This window comes from Tenrec ecaudatus, chromosome 7, assembly GCF_050624435.1.
Source record: "Tenrec ecaudatus isolate mTenEca1 chromosome 7, mTenEca1.hap1, whole genome shotgun sequence".
Classification (NCBI taxonomy): Eukaryota; Metazoa; Chordata; class Mammalia; order Afrosoricida; family Tenrecidae; genus Tenrec; species Tenrec ecaudatus.
This window is the reverse complement of record NC_134536.1, coordinates 76,045,460-76,061,360: the sequence shown is the minus strand read 5'-3', so window position 1 is coordinate 76,061,360 and position 15,901 is coordinate 76,045,460. Positions and strand designations below refer to the sequence as shown.

At 42.0% G+C, this 15,901-nt stretch overlaps 1 protein-coding gene across 1 annotated transcript in view; it reads right to left on the bottom strand.

Moving 5' to 3' along the window:
• Nucleotides 1–863: 863 nt before the first annotated feature.
• Nucleotides 864–15,901, bottom strand: part of MMS22L (MMS22 like, DNA repair protein) — a 131,706-nt gene continuing 116,668 nt past the window's right edge. The window contains exons 21-25 of the mRNA XM_075554749.1: nucleotides 12,694–12,902; nucleotides 11,435–11,598; nucleotides 4,423–4,519; nucleotides 2,440–2,607; nucleotides 864–1,140 (exon numbers count right to left, since the gene is read on the bottom strand). Coding sequence (XP_075410864.1) covers nucleotides 987–1,140; nucleotides 2,440–2,607; nucleotides 4,423–4,519; nucleotides 11,435–11,598; nucleotides 12,694–12,902 — 792 coding nt within the window. The 3' untranslated portion in view covers nucleotides 864–986. The remainder of the gene's footprint in view (nucleotides 1,141–2,439; nucleotides 2,608–4,422; nucleotides 4,520–11,434; nucleotides 11,599–12,693; nucleotides 12,903–15,901) is intronic.

Below are 15,901 nucleotides of genomic sequence, written 5' to 3'. Positions count from 1 at the left end.
CACCAAATATTTCCCATACAGGATCCCCTTGATTCGTCTAATAATATTATAAAACAGAAATTGCTATTCTCTCATATCTGGGTAGAAAGTGAGACTCCGAGAGGTTCAGCAACTTGCTCGAAGTCACAGAGAAGCGCAATGCTGAAATCCAGGTGTGCCCCAGGTGAGCAAGGATGCTTGCTGTACGAGATGATGCCTATCACCCACAGGCATAAGGACGGGGCCTAGTTGGCAGCTGAGCAGTCCCGGGTAGAGTATGGGAGGACAGATGCGAAAAGAAGTAACCCAGTTCCCTAGAGCGCGCAGGATGCCCTGGCTCAAGAGCAAGGAGGCGGCTCACTGATGTATCAGCTTAAAACATGCCTGAATTGATCATTCGTTCCATTTTCTTAAAGGCGGTGTCGCTTCCTTTTAATAAATTCTTTTTAAAATGAAGAGCATAGGAAAAAATCTGACAGCTGTTGGATCCCAAACAAAGTAGTAGGCTTCCATTACCATTTTTTAAGGTAGTATATAGACAATTAAATTAGCAAAATTATGATTGGTTCCTTACAGAGCTGTGTGTTTTTAACACTTTTTAAAAATGAACTTACCTCACACATGAGAAATCAAAAGAGAAACAAATGCAGTCTATTTGAGACACACACACACACACACACACACACAAGCAGCAGTGAGAAACCAGGTAATTTGAGTAAAAAAAAGCATTAGATTAAAACATGTTATTGAAAGAAAAAAAACACAAAATTAGGAAGAAGAAAAAAAGTAAACACATGCAAATTAAGTCTCAAGGCAGGAAATCACAACATAGTAAAAGAGGTGCAGCAACTGGTACAAACCAAGTAAACACTCTGGTGAGGAAGTTTCAATTCCAAGGATCCTATAACAGAGCTAATTAGCCTTTATTTACTTATTTGTATACCCTACAGGTATGTGAGGTAAAAAAGTCATAGGAAGGCTTTTAATAAAGAAGCTTGTACAATTAATTACAAAGAGGCCTTGGAGTGGTGCACAGTGGCTGGAGATTGTGATCCACAAGGAGGGAAACCACCACACGGGTCAGCTCTCTCATTTTCCAGTCTCTGCATCTCGTCCTGCCCCACCTGTCCAAGTTGAGATAAAAGTTTCCCATAGGCTTCCCTGTTTACGGAAAAAAAACAAAGCAAATATGTGTATTACCTCTTGTTTCTAAGTGTAAATTATCTGGTTGCTACCGATAAGCAGCAGAATTATATACCACTTTAAACAAACGTTTTATGGCTACTGTGGGGGGAAAACCTAGTTGGAATCTATTGGAAAACATTTTATAAAGTGTATTTTTATATGTATAAATGAATGTTTTGTATAGAAAATATGGGTAAAATTTAGGATATAGAAAATTTCACTAACCACCTGAGATAATAAATTACTAATAATGAAGTAAGTTCATGGGCATTGCCAATCAGAACATTATTAAAATGGAAGGATTTCTATCACAGATGTGATACAACAAAAATTCTGTAGCTGTACAACTGACCTACATATAGTCAGTATGTATTCTATTAGTTAACTTCTTAGAAATAAAGTTAGAATAGAAAACATTTCCCCCCTTGATTCTGCAGTAGTTGCCTGTATTTGGAAGGGAACACAGATTTATTGTGCCTGGCAGACTCTGCTATGCAGAATCTTTACAACTAACCCTCCCCTGTGTACTTCTGCCACCTAAGGTGACAAGGTAGCTGGCTATACATCAGGGTGGCTCACACAGAGCCCAGCCAGGTTTCCCAGTTATGCATGAAGGACACTCAGAGGAGTTAATCACACATACGTGCACATGCATACACACGCTGTGATTAAAATACTTTCTTTAGCAAACCTTGGGACTTGGGAACTTTAGTGTGAATACTGGCCTCATTCTCAAGCAATTTTTATTCCCACAATGCCACAATTATAAGTAACCTAGGGTGCTGTTCAGTTGGGTATAAAAGTTTGTCAGGAGAGTAAAGCCTCATTACATATTTTAGATCCAAACCACAGAATCTAGTCGCATTCACCAGGTACACACGCTGCCCTTGATTCAATAAACTGAGCGTGCCTCCAAGGGCTATAATGTGCTCCTGTGGACTTTCCAGCAAAAGACCACACACAAGGTTCGGAAGCCGCTTCCCAACAAGGAACGCTGACTGTGCTTGGAGCGCTAGCAAGCACAACAGAAGTAAATAAGCCACCTTCCGACATGCCCCTTTGGAAGGAACAATATGTGAATGGTGTCGGGTGGCTAGGTTTGTTGATAAGCTCCATTACTTCCTGATCAGACTTTATAAAACTGTGTGTAATCAAACTACTGAACCAGTATTTTCACACGCAAATTAACACCACATTCGAAGGAGAAAACTAAGCCACCTTTATAAAATGATGCTAGATGTTATCATCACTGTTCAAATCCATTGATAAACAAACCTTTGTGCAATATTTCTACCGAGGCCGTATTTCAACTCTGAATCCTTCAGAGATTGTGTGAGGGTAGAAACCAAGTGGATGACAAGCTGCTGGTCCAACGCTGCTACTGTTTCCAAGATGCTATAAACCTGGTAGCTGTATCTCACACTGAAGTCCTGGATAAACTGCCTGAAGATAAAACAGGTTATGAAGGGTTACTTGTGGGCCATTCCTGGAGCTGGTAATCTACACGACTACCAGCAGGAACCTGAACACAGAAAGGTCATCTCAGGAAAGATTGCTACAACACACCTGGTGAGATGTGAAGATGATCTGCATCACTTCTAAAAAGCAGAAGTGATTTATGTCGGTGTGACCAAAGAGGTGGCCGTGAGGGTGAAGGGAGATGAGTTTGAACCCCAAGTCAGGGGGAAATAGAAGAAAATAATCTAAGCCCCGGGACACGTTTGCTATCCTCTTGGTCTCCAAATCTAGGTGATATGGGATCTGGAGAAGACTATAAAAGGGTGGTGGTGAGGGGGAGCGGGATCAAGCTTCATCATTTATCCAACTACATAAATCAACCTTTGTCCAGCTAGTTAAAACAAAGATTATTTTCATAAGGAAAGCAATTTATAAGAATATATATACATATATATTATTTGTTTTTTGTTAATTTCTCTCTTTGAACAACTTTATTGGCATATAATTAATAATGTTACATAATTCAATAGTTCAGTTATATTAAGAAAAGGTGTACATAGAATATATTTTTATCTTTTTAACTAAGCAAATTACTGCTGTCTTCTAGAAGGGCTTTATATATAAAGAAAGATATATTTAGTCAGGGTGAAATACTTTGCCCCAGGTAAGCAAGAAGCAGCTACGGAAGGTGAGAACTCCACCCCCTGTCGCAGAAAGAATTACGTGCATGAAATCTCTCAGGGGGAAAATAGGACGGGGAGAGAACAAATGTGAAATCTGGAGTAAGGATGTGTGGAGCCCAGGAGAATATCTAGTCCTGGAGACTACATTTCCCAGAACCCCTTGCTATGGCAGTGGAAGTTCCTGAGAGTCTTGCAGGAGTGCAGCAACCTTTTTAAAAGCTCGATGCGCATGCTGAGGTAAGAAATACTATGTCTGGCCATGCTGGTTGGGTGGTTTTCTTCCTCCCAGGGGCTTCTAAATAAAATGCATTTGCAGTATAAAGAAAGAGAATGTTATCTTTTACTTCACAATCTCCATCCTGCCCCCAATCAACAAAACCAAACCCAATTTAGCTTAATAAACTGTAGGTAGCAAATGAATAACCTTTGTTCTATAACATCCTTTTCTTCCCTCCTAGGTCTTTCTACATTCACAAGTGCACTATGAGCGAGTGATGACAATGAAATAAGCTGGGAACCAGCATCAGATAACGACAAAGGAGTGAGCGATCAACCAAAACGAAGGGAACTGACCACAATTATTTTATCATGGTAATGCTAAGGCAGAAATGTGCATCAAAAACAGGGTCAGGTAGAAACATGGTCAGGGACATTAAAAAAAAAACAAACAAAAAATGTCCCTAAAGTTGTCCTGTAAATCGTACAGACAAGAGACTTGTACGAAGTCTGTGCTTCACAGGCAAACCCCAACGGAGCAGAGCCTTGAAAGCATGAATGGAAACCACTGATGTACAGTCTACTGGGTCCAGCCTAACCCTCTGTGCAAGCGGCTAGAGGCCTGGCCACCTGGAGGCCCAACTCACGGTGCCCACTTTTCCTCTCAACTACATGCCAGGGCCGGCCTTACTGCGCCCTAACGTACTTTCTCCCCGGCAGGCACCGTAATCTGTTACTAAAAGAACACCATGCAACAAATCTGTGCCAAAAGTGCAATAAATTGAAATATTATAAACCAGTAGTAGCACATTATGTTTTGGATAATTAGTTATTTAAAAACATGTTGGCTGTCAAATGGCTGGCAACCGTCTCTCTGCCAGTTGGCACATTTTCCAGTTACCTAAACACCGGAGTCAGCGGGGCTGCAGGTTCTCCTTCTGACCCGACTCGGCAGGTCTTTACCATGTGGTGCAGGATCTCTGTGGCCAGCCTTTTAACTAGGAGGAGAAATTACAGCATTACACATCATGTCTGAATTGACCATCTGGATCCTCATTTTCAGGAGCATTCTTGATTTAGGGGGGAAAAAGATGTTTTCGTAAAAGTTATGTACATGCAGTTTTGTTAGTTTTCAAAATGAAACATTTACCTGTTTTTGTTTTGTTTTAAAGCCTGCCTAACTTGCATTTAAAGGAAATGTGGAAATGCCCTGTGACAGCATAAAACAGATATAATACATGTGAAGCTAGTGTTTTTCTTAGAAATACATATTTTAAAATACTGTAACCCAAAGCACTATCCTGCAAACACTATTATGAAGGACAAAGAAAGTCTTTAAATAAATGAAGAGTTCAAACCCACGAGTTCCTCCATGGGAAAAAGATGAAGCTCTCTGCTCCCATGCAGATTTCTAGCTCCAGAAACCGAAAAAGGTAGTTGTACTCTGTCCTACAGGGTTGCTATAAGTCAGAATCTACTCAGCGGCAGCAGTGTAAGTGGTGGTAGTAGGCTGCTGACAGATCCTGGTGGCAGGCACACACCTAGCATTCTGCCTCTTCTGGTAGCTGATACCAGGGGGGACCTCCTCACTCTCATGTTCAGATGCCCCCTCCTCGCCAGACCGGGGAGCCTGGTCCCAGATGGGGCTGCACAGTGTGGGCCTCGGAGGCTGCTGAGGTTAGGCTGCACTTGGGTCCAGGACTGCCACACCACGATTGACTGCAGACAATGCTGAAATGACACCCAGCTGGATGGTGAGGAACCAGCACCTACCACCAGGCACGGGGCCCTGCCAACCCTACACAAAGCCCATCTTGGCTCGGAAGTCACGATAGAGGTGCTGCACCACTGCCCTGCATACTCTCTCCCATTCCGCATTGATATTATGTAAGGAATTATTGCTTGAAAGTTTGTTCTGTCTGAAACTAATGAGTTACTCCAGCTTTCTTTCAGTTTTTCCTACCTTCTACTTTTCATCTTTCAAAAAAATTCACTTTGCCAGTCTTTTAATAATATTTAGATGACTCACATTTAAAGTAATTGACAGAGTAATATCTATCATAGGTGAAATGATTATTTCTTTCCACATTGCAGGTAGCTTATATTAGAGTATTCCCTGCCTCCATCTTTTCCCTTCTAACATACTGCTAATTCATTTCAATCATCCAAAGGTATAACCTAGCCAATGAAGCATTCACATATTACTTTGAACCACTGTTAGCTCAGTGTGATAGGTAGGATTATTGTGCCAACCTGGCCAATAAACACACCTGGGATTAATAAGGTTGCAGTGTAATTGAAGGGCAAAGAGATAAATGGCTTGGCAAGCTTCATCTTTCTGTTTCTTGCTCTCTGATGATCAGACCAGTATGTGGCTACCTTAGCTAGTTTTCTGGCTCAACTTGGGAGCTACATTACCCATGGGACACCCAACCCGTGGATTGTGTCACTATAGCTTTGAAACCTGCTTCACCACACTGCTGGTGCATACATTACTTGAGCTGAGGACTGTTGGACCCTGTCATCTGGCTGACTGACTGTTGGTGACCTGCCCTAATGTTTGCATCCTGTAGCCGGATTGCCTGTATTGTACTACAGAAGACTCAGCTGTCTACTTCCTTGACTTGTACCCAGCAGCCCTCCTGAATTGAAGGACTGCCAATATATTAACTGTCTCATGGAATTGAGTTGAACCGAGCCATTCTTACTGCTCTGTGGACTAATTAGCTATTTATTTCTTATGTTGTCTATCTATCTATCTATCTATCTATCAATCTATCTATGTAAAATCATAGTGTCCTGGTTTTATTTCTCTAGAGAACCTTGTCTAACACAGTCAGCTAGGGGTAAAAGAAAAGGTTTTTATCTTTATTTATTCTTTCTTCCCTTTTTTTTATCCATAGCCAAGTCTCCAATCAATGCCATTTTCCTTTTCTCTGAAGAAGCTCTTTAACATTTCTTTTAAGACAGAACAGCCCAGTTTTTGTTTGTCTGAGATTTTTATTTCTCCTTCACTTTTGAAGAATGATTTCAAATTCTGGGTTAATGGTCTTCCTTTCAACAAAATGTTATTCCAGTCTCTTTTACTACCAGAAGCAAAAGGGGACCCCCCTGCCCCAATTTCCCTCTGAGGATCCTGAAGTAAAACTGTGCCCTCTCGACTTTTCACTCTCAAGCTACTCAACAATTTCAAGCACTTTCTCAATAACAATGTACCATAAGTGTTCCTACCAGTATTAGCTCCAGCAGTGGGCAGAAGCGTCCATCAGTCTCGGTATCTGTTTTTCCTAGCTTTGGCGCAGATTGCCCTATGACCTCAATTCTAGGATAGATCTAAGACATGTTATCTTTCAGTTTGTTCAGCTTTTTCCTTGTTGTGAAGACAGTAGAGGGCTTTTTACATCTTGTGACATTGGAGTGAAAAAGGTCAGTCCTCCAACTAGTATTGCTATATTGTCTATTTCTTTCCATTTGTTAATTTCTTCATGCACGTCAGTCAGCAGTCTGCTGCTAACATCTCTCTTTTAATTCAATTTTTTCCTTTAATTTTTTAATGCCCCCTTGTATTTCAGTAGACAGTATATATTTCGATTATTCCCTTTTTGTCCATTCTTATTGTCTGTCTTTTAACGGTTTATTTCACATTTAAAGTTATTACTAGCACTCCATTACTGAACAAGACCCATTCCTACGTGTCTTTGAATTGACTTTGTGGATAAGTTGGAACAAGTGTATATGATTGCTATTTAGCCTTACTTGAGAAGAAGAAAAAGTTCAACTTTTTTCCATGAATTAAAATCCATACAAGCCAGTGAAGATGATTGTGATACAAATTGCTATGTGTGGGGGTTGGTTCAAGGGTTTAAAACTGGGAGAAAATGTATGTAACATTAAAGGGCAAATATGACTTGTCTGCCAGACATTTGTAACACAGGTACTTACTGTATTGATAGCTACATTTGGACCAGCTATTTTACTTTTCGCTATTATGTTTCATCTTTTCACCCCTCTCATCTAGCTTTTCCATTTTCTTTTAGATGAAATATTTTGTAATATAGCACTTTCAAATCAACAGTAATTTTTTTCCTCACTATGTGTTTTTTGAAGTTTTTCCTTGTAGTTGCCGGAGTCAGTTGCCATCAAGTGGATGCCCACTCCTGGCGACCCCAGGTGTGTCAGAGCACAACAGTGCTCCAGAGAGCTGTCAATGGCTGACGGTTTCCAAAAGAGCTTGCCAGGCCTTTCTTTCCTCCAACCATAAGTCAGCAGCCGAGCAGGTTAACTGTACCGCAGAGTGATTACCCTACGGTTGATTGTGTACATTACACTCGTCTCAGTCCGCTTCAGGTTTACAAGAACTTAATTCAGTGAGCTATAGAAAGGTAACGCTTACCTACTTCCCCTGTCACCCACTTTCCATGTGACTGCTTTACATATTCCTCGGGATACTCACATTCTCCCTGGGATGACAGTGACTTGGCCAGAGCTCTCTTTCACCATCTTCCATTGACCACATCCAGCTGTTACGTCCCGAACTGCTGAGTGACTGCTCTGGCGCTTTTTAATGATGCGTTGGAGCATAAATGCCTTCAGAGACTGAGGTCCATGTCTGAGGTCTCTTTGGACTCCTGGAAGGCTCTGTCCAGCTACTTCTTTCACGTAAACTAGGCAGCCTCGATTTAGCCTGTAGCTCCAATGAGTCTACCAATTGCTTCCCAATTCCCTTTATACCACCATCCCCACTGTTTGTTTTTAAGAGCACCTTAGGCTTGAACTTCTTCATCTGCTGTTGCTAAAAGTCAGTTCCTTGGGGAGCGAATCAGAGGTCCTCAAAGGAGTCTGCTTTTGTGGTCCAGGCAAAAGCTCACGCACTGCTCTGGTGCTAGGTTTGGAGTCAACAGTGTGCTTTTTTCTTCAGAAGCTGAGTACTTGGTAAAAGGCGCAGTAACAGCCCAGGTGTGAGGTTTGCCAGCCGCACTGTGCCTGTTAAGCCCCCAGCATTCCCAGCAGCAATGCACCTAAGGTACAGATTCTGTCCCGTGTGTGGAGACTGGACAGAGAAGGTCCACCCCACCACCATCTCTTGGAAAGTAAATTCTGCACCTGAGAGTCGGGGTGGAGATGAGAAATGCTGGCATCTGCCCACTCCTGGGACAACAGTCCTCAAACTGAATGGAGACGGAGCAGATGGACCCCTGTATGTAGAAGTCTTGTCTTGCTAAGTTTGGATGAGCAAAGAGGTAGCAGTCTTGATTCTTGCTGTTCCTACTGGGTTTTAATAGAGTTTCTTGACGAAATGGTCTCTCATCTGCTGTATGCCCTTAGGACAATTTCAAGAGAATTTGTAAGTGGGTGTTTTTGGTACAGATTCTTCACCAGTTTCACTGGGGCCCAGGTCCAACAGACTCTCCTGCTATGCTGAGGAGGGGCTCTTCGGCTGCTCATGTTTGAACTTTTGACTGGCCAGGTTTTCATTACTCTTGGGTGTGTACCTAGGAGTGTCAGTGCTAACTTACACAGCAAGACTGAGAGCAATGGGAGAGTCCGAGAGCTGTTCTCTGCACCAAGGACACACTGCGTTTAATATTACTCCTTCCTCTGCCAAACCAGCAATGCCGAGGCAGAGAATTCACACGTGGTGCACTTACTGGCTGAATGTGACCAGCAAAATCTGTCTTCCAGGCCCTGATTCCCTTCATGAGAAAGTCTTACTTTCATCGAGAGTGGCCAGAAAGTTAAACTGCGTCCTCTATCCCAACAAGTCTGAAGCATGGATTGAATTGCGGCCCGCAAAATGTATGTTAACCACTATTCTCAGTGGTTTGGCAATAGTCAAATATACTCGAGGATAAGCCGACCTAAACATCAGCCGAGGCACCTAATTTTACCACAAAAAGTGCATAGAAAATATGCTGACAATCTCCGCTCATTCGCGAGTATATACGGTATGTAATGTTGCTTGGCAGTTCTGCCGTGATGTGGTCTGAGATGATGAGCCCGTCGGTTCTAAGAGGATTAAGGTGGGATCTCACTGCAGGATAGTCAAGGCCAACTCACAGCAATGCTGAAGCCAGCACAGAACTGTCTCTGTGCGTTCTGCAGACAGGAGTAGAAAGGTTCGTCTTTCTCCTGCGATGCCCCAGGTGGTTCCACCCCGCTCACCTTGCGGTTAGCTGCTCAGTGTGTAACCCTCACGCCAGCACTCTTACCAGGGGCAGAGTTTGACCCCAGTATGGAGCGCACCCCTGGGGGGTATCCTGTATCACCTTTTATCTTCGAGGAGATAAAAAACCAAAATCAAACTCACTGCCATCGAGTCGATACTGATTAATAGTGACCCCGTAGGACAGGGTACAACTCCCCCTGAATGTTTCTGTGACTGCAGCTGTTTATAGAAGTAGAAAAGCCATCTTTCCCCCTACGGGGAGGCTGGTGGCTTCCAACTGCGGACCCTGCAGTTAGCAACCCAACTAGTAACCATTACACCACCGTTGCTACTTCATAACTGTAATTTTGCTACTGTTATGAATTGAGCAACCCCTGTGAAACCGCTGTCCTAGAGCCACTAGGAGAAAGCCTTCCCCTAGAACAGCGGTTCTCAACCTGTGGGTCACGACCCCTTTGGGGGTGGAACGACCCTTTCACAGGGGTCGCCCGATTCATAACAGTAGCAAAATTACAGTGATGAAGTAGCAACAAAAATAATGTTATGATTGGGGGGGGGGGTCACCACAACCTGAGGAACTGTATTAAAGGGTGGTGGCATTAGGAAAGTGGAGAACCCTGCTCTAGAACTAGTGTCCTGAATTTAAACTTTGAGCCCCTCGACTTTGAGAATAACTGTTACCTGCGTGTATTTCAGGCACAGCAACACTAGAGCAAGGAGAACGCTCTCACTGGGGTTCAAAGTCTATAGAGGGCTTCAAAAGGGCAAGCTCGCTTAAGAGAAGTCTAAGGCCCATCTCTGGACAGTCTTCAAGGAGAAGAATGCTCCCCCCAACTATGGGCATTAGACATTAAGACAGTTTCCAAAAGAAGACGGTTTCCTCAAAAAATTAGGATCAAGAGGAGAGGGCCACTTTAAGAACTGAAATATATAAGAATTAGAAATATGCTGTACTTTAGCATAAACAGCCTTTTATGTAGCTACATAAGCTTTCAGATCCCGTGCTTAGATGCCGGCTCTCAGATTCTTCGTGGTGCATACTGTATTCACATCTCAGCACAGTTAGAGTCTTTGTGCTGGAAAAGTTTGAGGAGCCTGCTTTCGAGAATCACAGTATAATCACTCTCTCTCTCTCTCTCTCTCTCTCTCTCTCTCTCACACACACACACACACACACACACACACACGAAGAGAGACGAAGACAGAACACCTCATTCACATGAAAAATTCTTTCATGGTTATTTAGTGAATTTCCTCTAAGCTTATATAAAGCGCGTTGCTCATGTGCTTTGAAAATAAATGATATTCTTAAAGAGATCAAGGGATGAGACTGAAATCAAAAGTAGGATCAAAGTATTCTAACACGTTTTCCTCCCCAAAATCAACTTAGATATTTCAACAGAAACCGGAATAGAGCAAAGTACATTGATCCTTCAACCACGTGCTATTCAACACCAAGGGTTAGAGCGAAAGCACATGGTTTTGAAAGATGAACAAATCTACTAATAAAAAGAAATGGCCCTGAAACGAGTCACTCTCAGGCAAAACACAAAACAAGTGAAACAACTGAGACAAACAATTTTTAACCTTATCTTTCCTTATGCCCAACCTCCGCCATTGTTCGTTACGCTATATACAGAACGGTATAGTCAAATAACCACACACTTTTCTAAGCGGATGGGAGAGAGCAGATTCTAAGTTTGTGAAGAGAAAATGATGACAAACAGCAGCTTAGATACAAACTAACCTTGGGGTTCATTGACCAACACCAAGCACTGTAGGACTCCAGGGAGGAGGGCTTCAACCTCACCCGCGTCTGGCTTCGTTTCCCGGCAGAGCTGGAGGATAAAGGCCAAGACGGATGCGAGGCGAGGAGGCGGCGAGGTGCCTTTAAAGTGGATATAGGACTTCCTGAAAGCAAGCACAATGTTCTTTACATTCTGTTTGAAGTTCTAATCTTTAAAGATAATGAAAACGTTTACTCAGGTATCAGGACAGTTTAAAGAGGAAAACGTGTAGGTTCTATTTGCCACGGTCCCTTCAAACATACCACTGCACGTACTTTTGGTGCGCTACCAAGGGCAAACACAACAGAAACAACCCAAATGTAAAGCAACGTGGTTTAAAAGTAATATTACCAAGACAGACATGAAAAACTTCCCTGTTAATTTGTGTATTTGCTTTTTCTGCATGTGTCTGAGAGGGTCATGTGATAGAGAAAGGGGTGGAAATGGGGAAAGGGAGCAAAGAACAGAAAGCCCTGCAGAGGCAGTAGCCAGACTGTGGAGACACGGAGAGGCAGAGGGGAGCGGAGAGTCTGGATGTGGGGCTCTGTCATAGGATGAGATGCCCACCACCAGGCCATTAATGACCATGGCACTAACAAGGGGGGGGGGGGGGGGGAAAGCCAATATAACGATAGCCTCACAACATCTGAAAGTTTAAAAAGCAATTTCATTTGAAGTTAAATACTGTGACCAAAAAAAAAGATCGTTTCTATTTTTGAATCTTTAAGGTTACAGTTGAAGAGTATAGAGTCAGTGGAAGACTTCGGAGTTTCATTCACTCATTTGCCTAACAGCAAAACCAAGTTATCGTGACAAAAAGTAAGTGAGCAAAATAGGAGTTCTCAATGCTTCTTTTTCACATGAGCATTCACTTTTTACCTTACAGGGTAGCATTCTTGTATTTTGTACCATTAAAACTACATTGAAATGAAAATGTTTTTAAATTTTAAATTAAAACAAATTTTAAACAAAAAGATGTCGTTGGGACATACACATACACACAATAGCTAGTCAGTGAGAGAGAAGCCATTTCAAGAGCTCCAACTGTCAGGAGCAGATACCAACCGTCTCAGTCCTGAGGTAAGATTTAGCAGGAAAAAAATATATTTCTAACATTTCCAATATCACAAAGATTGTCAATATTTTTGAAACACTGATTGCCCTTTTAAAGTAGATCACTAAAGCATACGTACTACTCATTTTTCAGATGTAGAAGTACCTTAAGACTTGCGCAATGCACTTCTTTAGGAATGACGTCAGTGGGACGGATGACTTTCTCAGTGCCAGCAAAACTGGATGCTGCCCGACACCTAAACCATGCGGTGAAGCCGGAAGAAAACGCCCAATATATTGCTCAATAACATTTCCAAGCAATTGATACAAATAGGTATTTGAATTTTGAGACTGGCAACACACAATACATATGCCCTACAGGAGAAAAAGGGAAAAAATACTTATAGAGTTTTAAAACATAAACAATATTTAGGAACTTAGCAGCATAGTCCCAGCACCCATGTTCGTGTCAGAATTGATAGCTTCTCAGGCAAAAAGGGCACTTCACATCTTCCAAGTGCACGCCTGTGAACCCCACGGAGTGCTGGGCTTGGATCCTACACTCATGCTGTGGCATCTAACCAAGTGGGTGTCCTCAGCATAGGGAAGTAGAGGTGAAGTACGTTGTTAGGAAGATGACACATGTTATATATTAGAAAAAAAATTTTCCCTTTTGTACTCAGTAACTTTTATCCACACTCATCAACCACTTATCAATGTAATTATGATGTTATAACATACACTGTAAAGTACAAAGTATATTATGTAGAATATTGGTCTGAATAAGACAACACAATTTATGCTAACAATCTTACATTGTTATCAAACCCAGGGACAAGGAACAACAAGTGATACAAATTGGTGGTGAGGAGGGTGTAGGAGGCCTGATAGGGCATGATCAAGCATAATGTAACAAGAGGAATTACTGAAACCCAAATGAAGACTCAGCATGATAGTGGAACAAGAGGAAAGTCAAAGGAAATAGAGGAAAGAGGTAGGAGGCAAAGGGCATTTATAGAGGTCTAAATAAACGCATGTACATATACAAATATATTTATATATGAGGATGGGGCTCTATGTGCATATATTTATAGGTTTAGTATTAAGGTAGCAGAAGGACATTTGGCCTCCACTCAAGTACTCCCTCAAAGCAAGAATACTTTCTTCTGTTAAATTGGCATTTTATGATGCTCACCTTCCTGACACAACTGCTGAAGACAAAGCGGGTAAATAAGTAAATGTGGTGAAGAAAGTTGATGGTGCCCGGATATCAAAAGATATAGCATCTGGGGTCTTAAAGACTCAAAGGTAAACAAGCAGCCATCTAGCTCAGAAGCAACAAAGCCCACATGGAAGAAGCACACCAGTCTGTGTGATCATGAGGTGTTGAAGGGATCAGGTATCAGGCATCATCAGAACAAAAAATCTTATCATAGTGAATCGGTGGGGGGGGGAAGGGGAGGGAAGAGTGCAGAATGGAGACCCAAAACCCATTTGTAGGCCACTGGACATCCTCTTACAGAAAGGTCTCAGGGAGGAGACGAGCCAGTCAAAGTGCAATGTAGCAACGATGAAACATAGAACTTTCCTCTAGTTCCTAAATGCTTACTCTTCCCCCACTATCATAATCCCAATTCTACCTTACAAATCTTGCTAGACTTGAGGATGTACACTGGTACAGATAGGAACTGGAAATGCAGGGAATCCAGGGTGGATGATCCCTTCAGGATCAGTAGTGTGGGTGGCGACACTGGGAGGGTAGAGAGAGGGTGGGTTGGAAAGGGGGAACTGATTACAAGGATCTACATGTGACCTCCTCTCTGGGGGATGGACAACAGAAAAGTGGGTGAAGGGAGACGTCGAACAGGGCAAGATATGACAAAATAATAATTTATAAATTATCAAGGGTTCATCAGGGAGGGGAAGCGGGAATGGAGGGATAAAATGAGGAGCTGATGCCAGGGGCTTAGGTGGAGAGCAAATGTCTTAAGAATGATGAGAGCAATGAATGTACAAATGTGCTTTACACAACTGATGTATGTATGGATTGTGATAAGAGTTGTATGAGTCCCTAACAAAACGATTTAAAAAAAAGAAATGTGATGATTGAAATATAACAGAGGGAGAGAAATTCAGAAGATCAAGTTTGGAATAATGGTAATTTATTAGAAAATTGTATGTGCCAGGCAGTGGGCCGCATAGTCCTTATTTACTATTTCATTCAAAACTTGAAAACTCAGTAAATTCGCATTACTGCATCTCCATTGTATAGCTGGGGAGACTGAGGATTAGTGAAGCTATGAGTTTCCTCAAGGTCACACTGAAGTCACAGGGCCTTGTTGTAAGCCTGTAGATTTAATCCCTCCCATTTACAGTTACCAAAATACCTTCATATGGATTATACAACTTAATACTTAAATGATTAAGTGAATACCTTGAGAATGAGGAATGTTTTCCTGCCAATATTATGAAATATCCCGTGAGTCTAAATACAGATTATCACTAACACAGCGACAAATTATGTTCTATAAATTCATTTACAATTTGGCACTTTGTGATTCACACTGTGCTTTCCCAGAGAAATAATGAAAAATGTTGGCTATCATTCCATTTTAAATATTTACCTCCGAAAAAAGTTCTGAGTTTGTTTTAAATTAAAAATAGTACAGAGCTATAAAATGCTAGTAACTAAAACAGCAAAACTGGAACAAATACATAACTGACTAAATAAATAATGGATTTCTGCCTCCCTGACTCAGTTTCTTGTTTTGCTGTTGCTTAAGGAATAGCAAGGAGACTTAGTAGCACAGTGGGTTACAAGCGGGGCTGCTAACTGCAAGGTCAGCAGTTTGAAACCATCAGCTGCTCCCTCCCTGGGGGAAAGATGAGGCTTTCTATGTCTGCAAAGAGTTACTGTCTCACAACCCACTCAGGCAGTTCTGCCTTGTCCCATGGGTTGCTGCTCAGAGTTGGACGGCCTCCACGCAGTGAGTATTGTTCTCAGTTTGGGAAGGAAGAGCACATGAAGGCAAAGAAAAATGAAGCCATCAGTGGATACTTGAAAAGGCCTCTATGATTGCAAAGGTAGGGAGTTGACAAAAAATTTCTTGAATCCCAAGTTTCAGTATCACACACTAATGAATAATAAAGCACGTTGCCATCCCCATTCTAACTGCCTACTAGACATAGTTCATTAGGTATTCTACACCATGTGAAACCAAAACTGTTCAGAAATGAATTCTTCCCTTCACCCCTGCCTCTCGGGAATTGTTCATTTCAGAAATCAGCACCATTCACAAGTCACACAAAAAACCCTACTGGGGTCGAATTGATTGTGACTCCTAAGGAGCCAGTAGGACAGAGTGGAATGTACC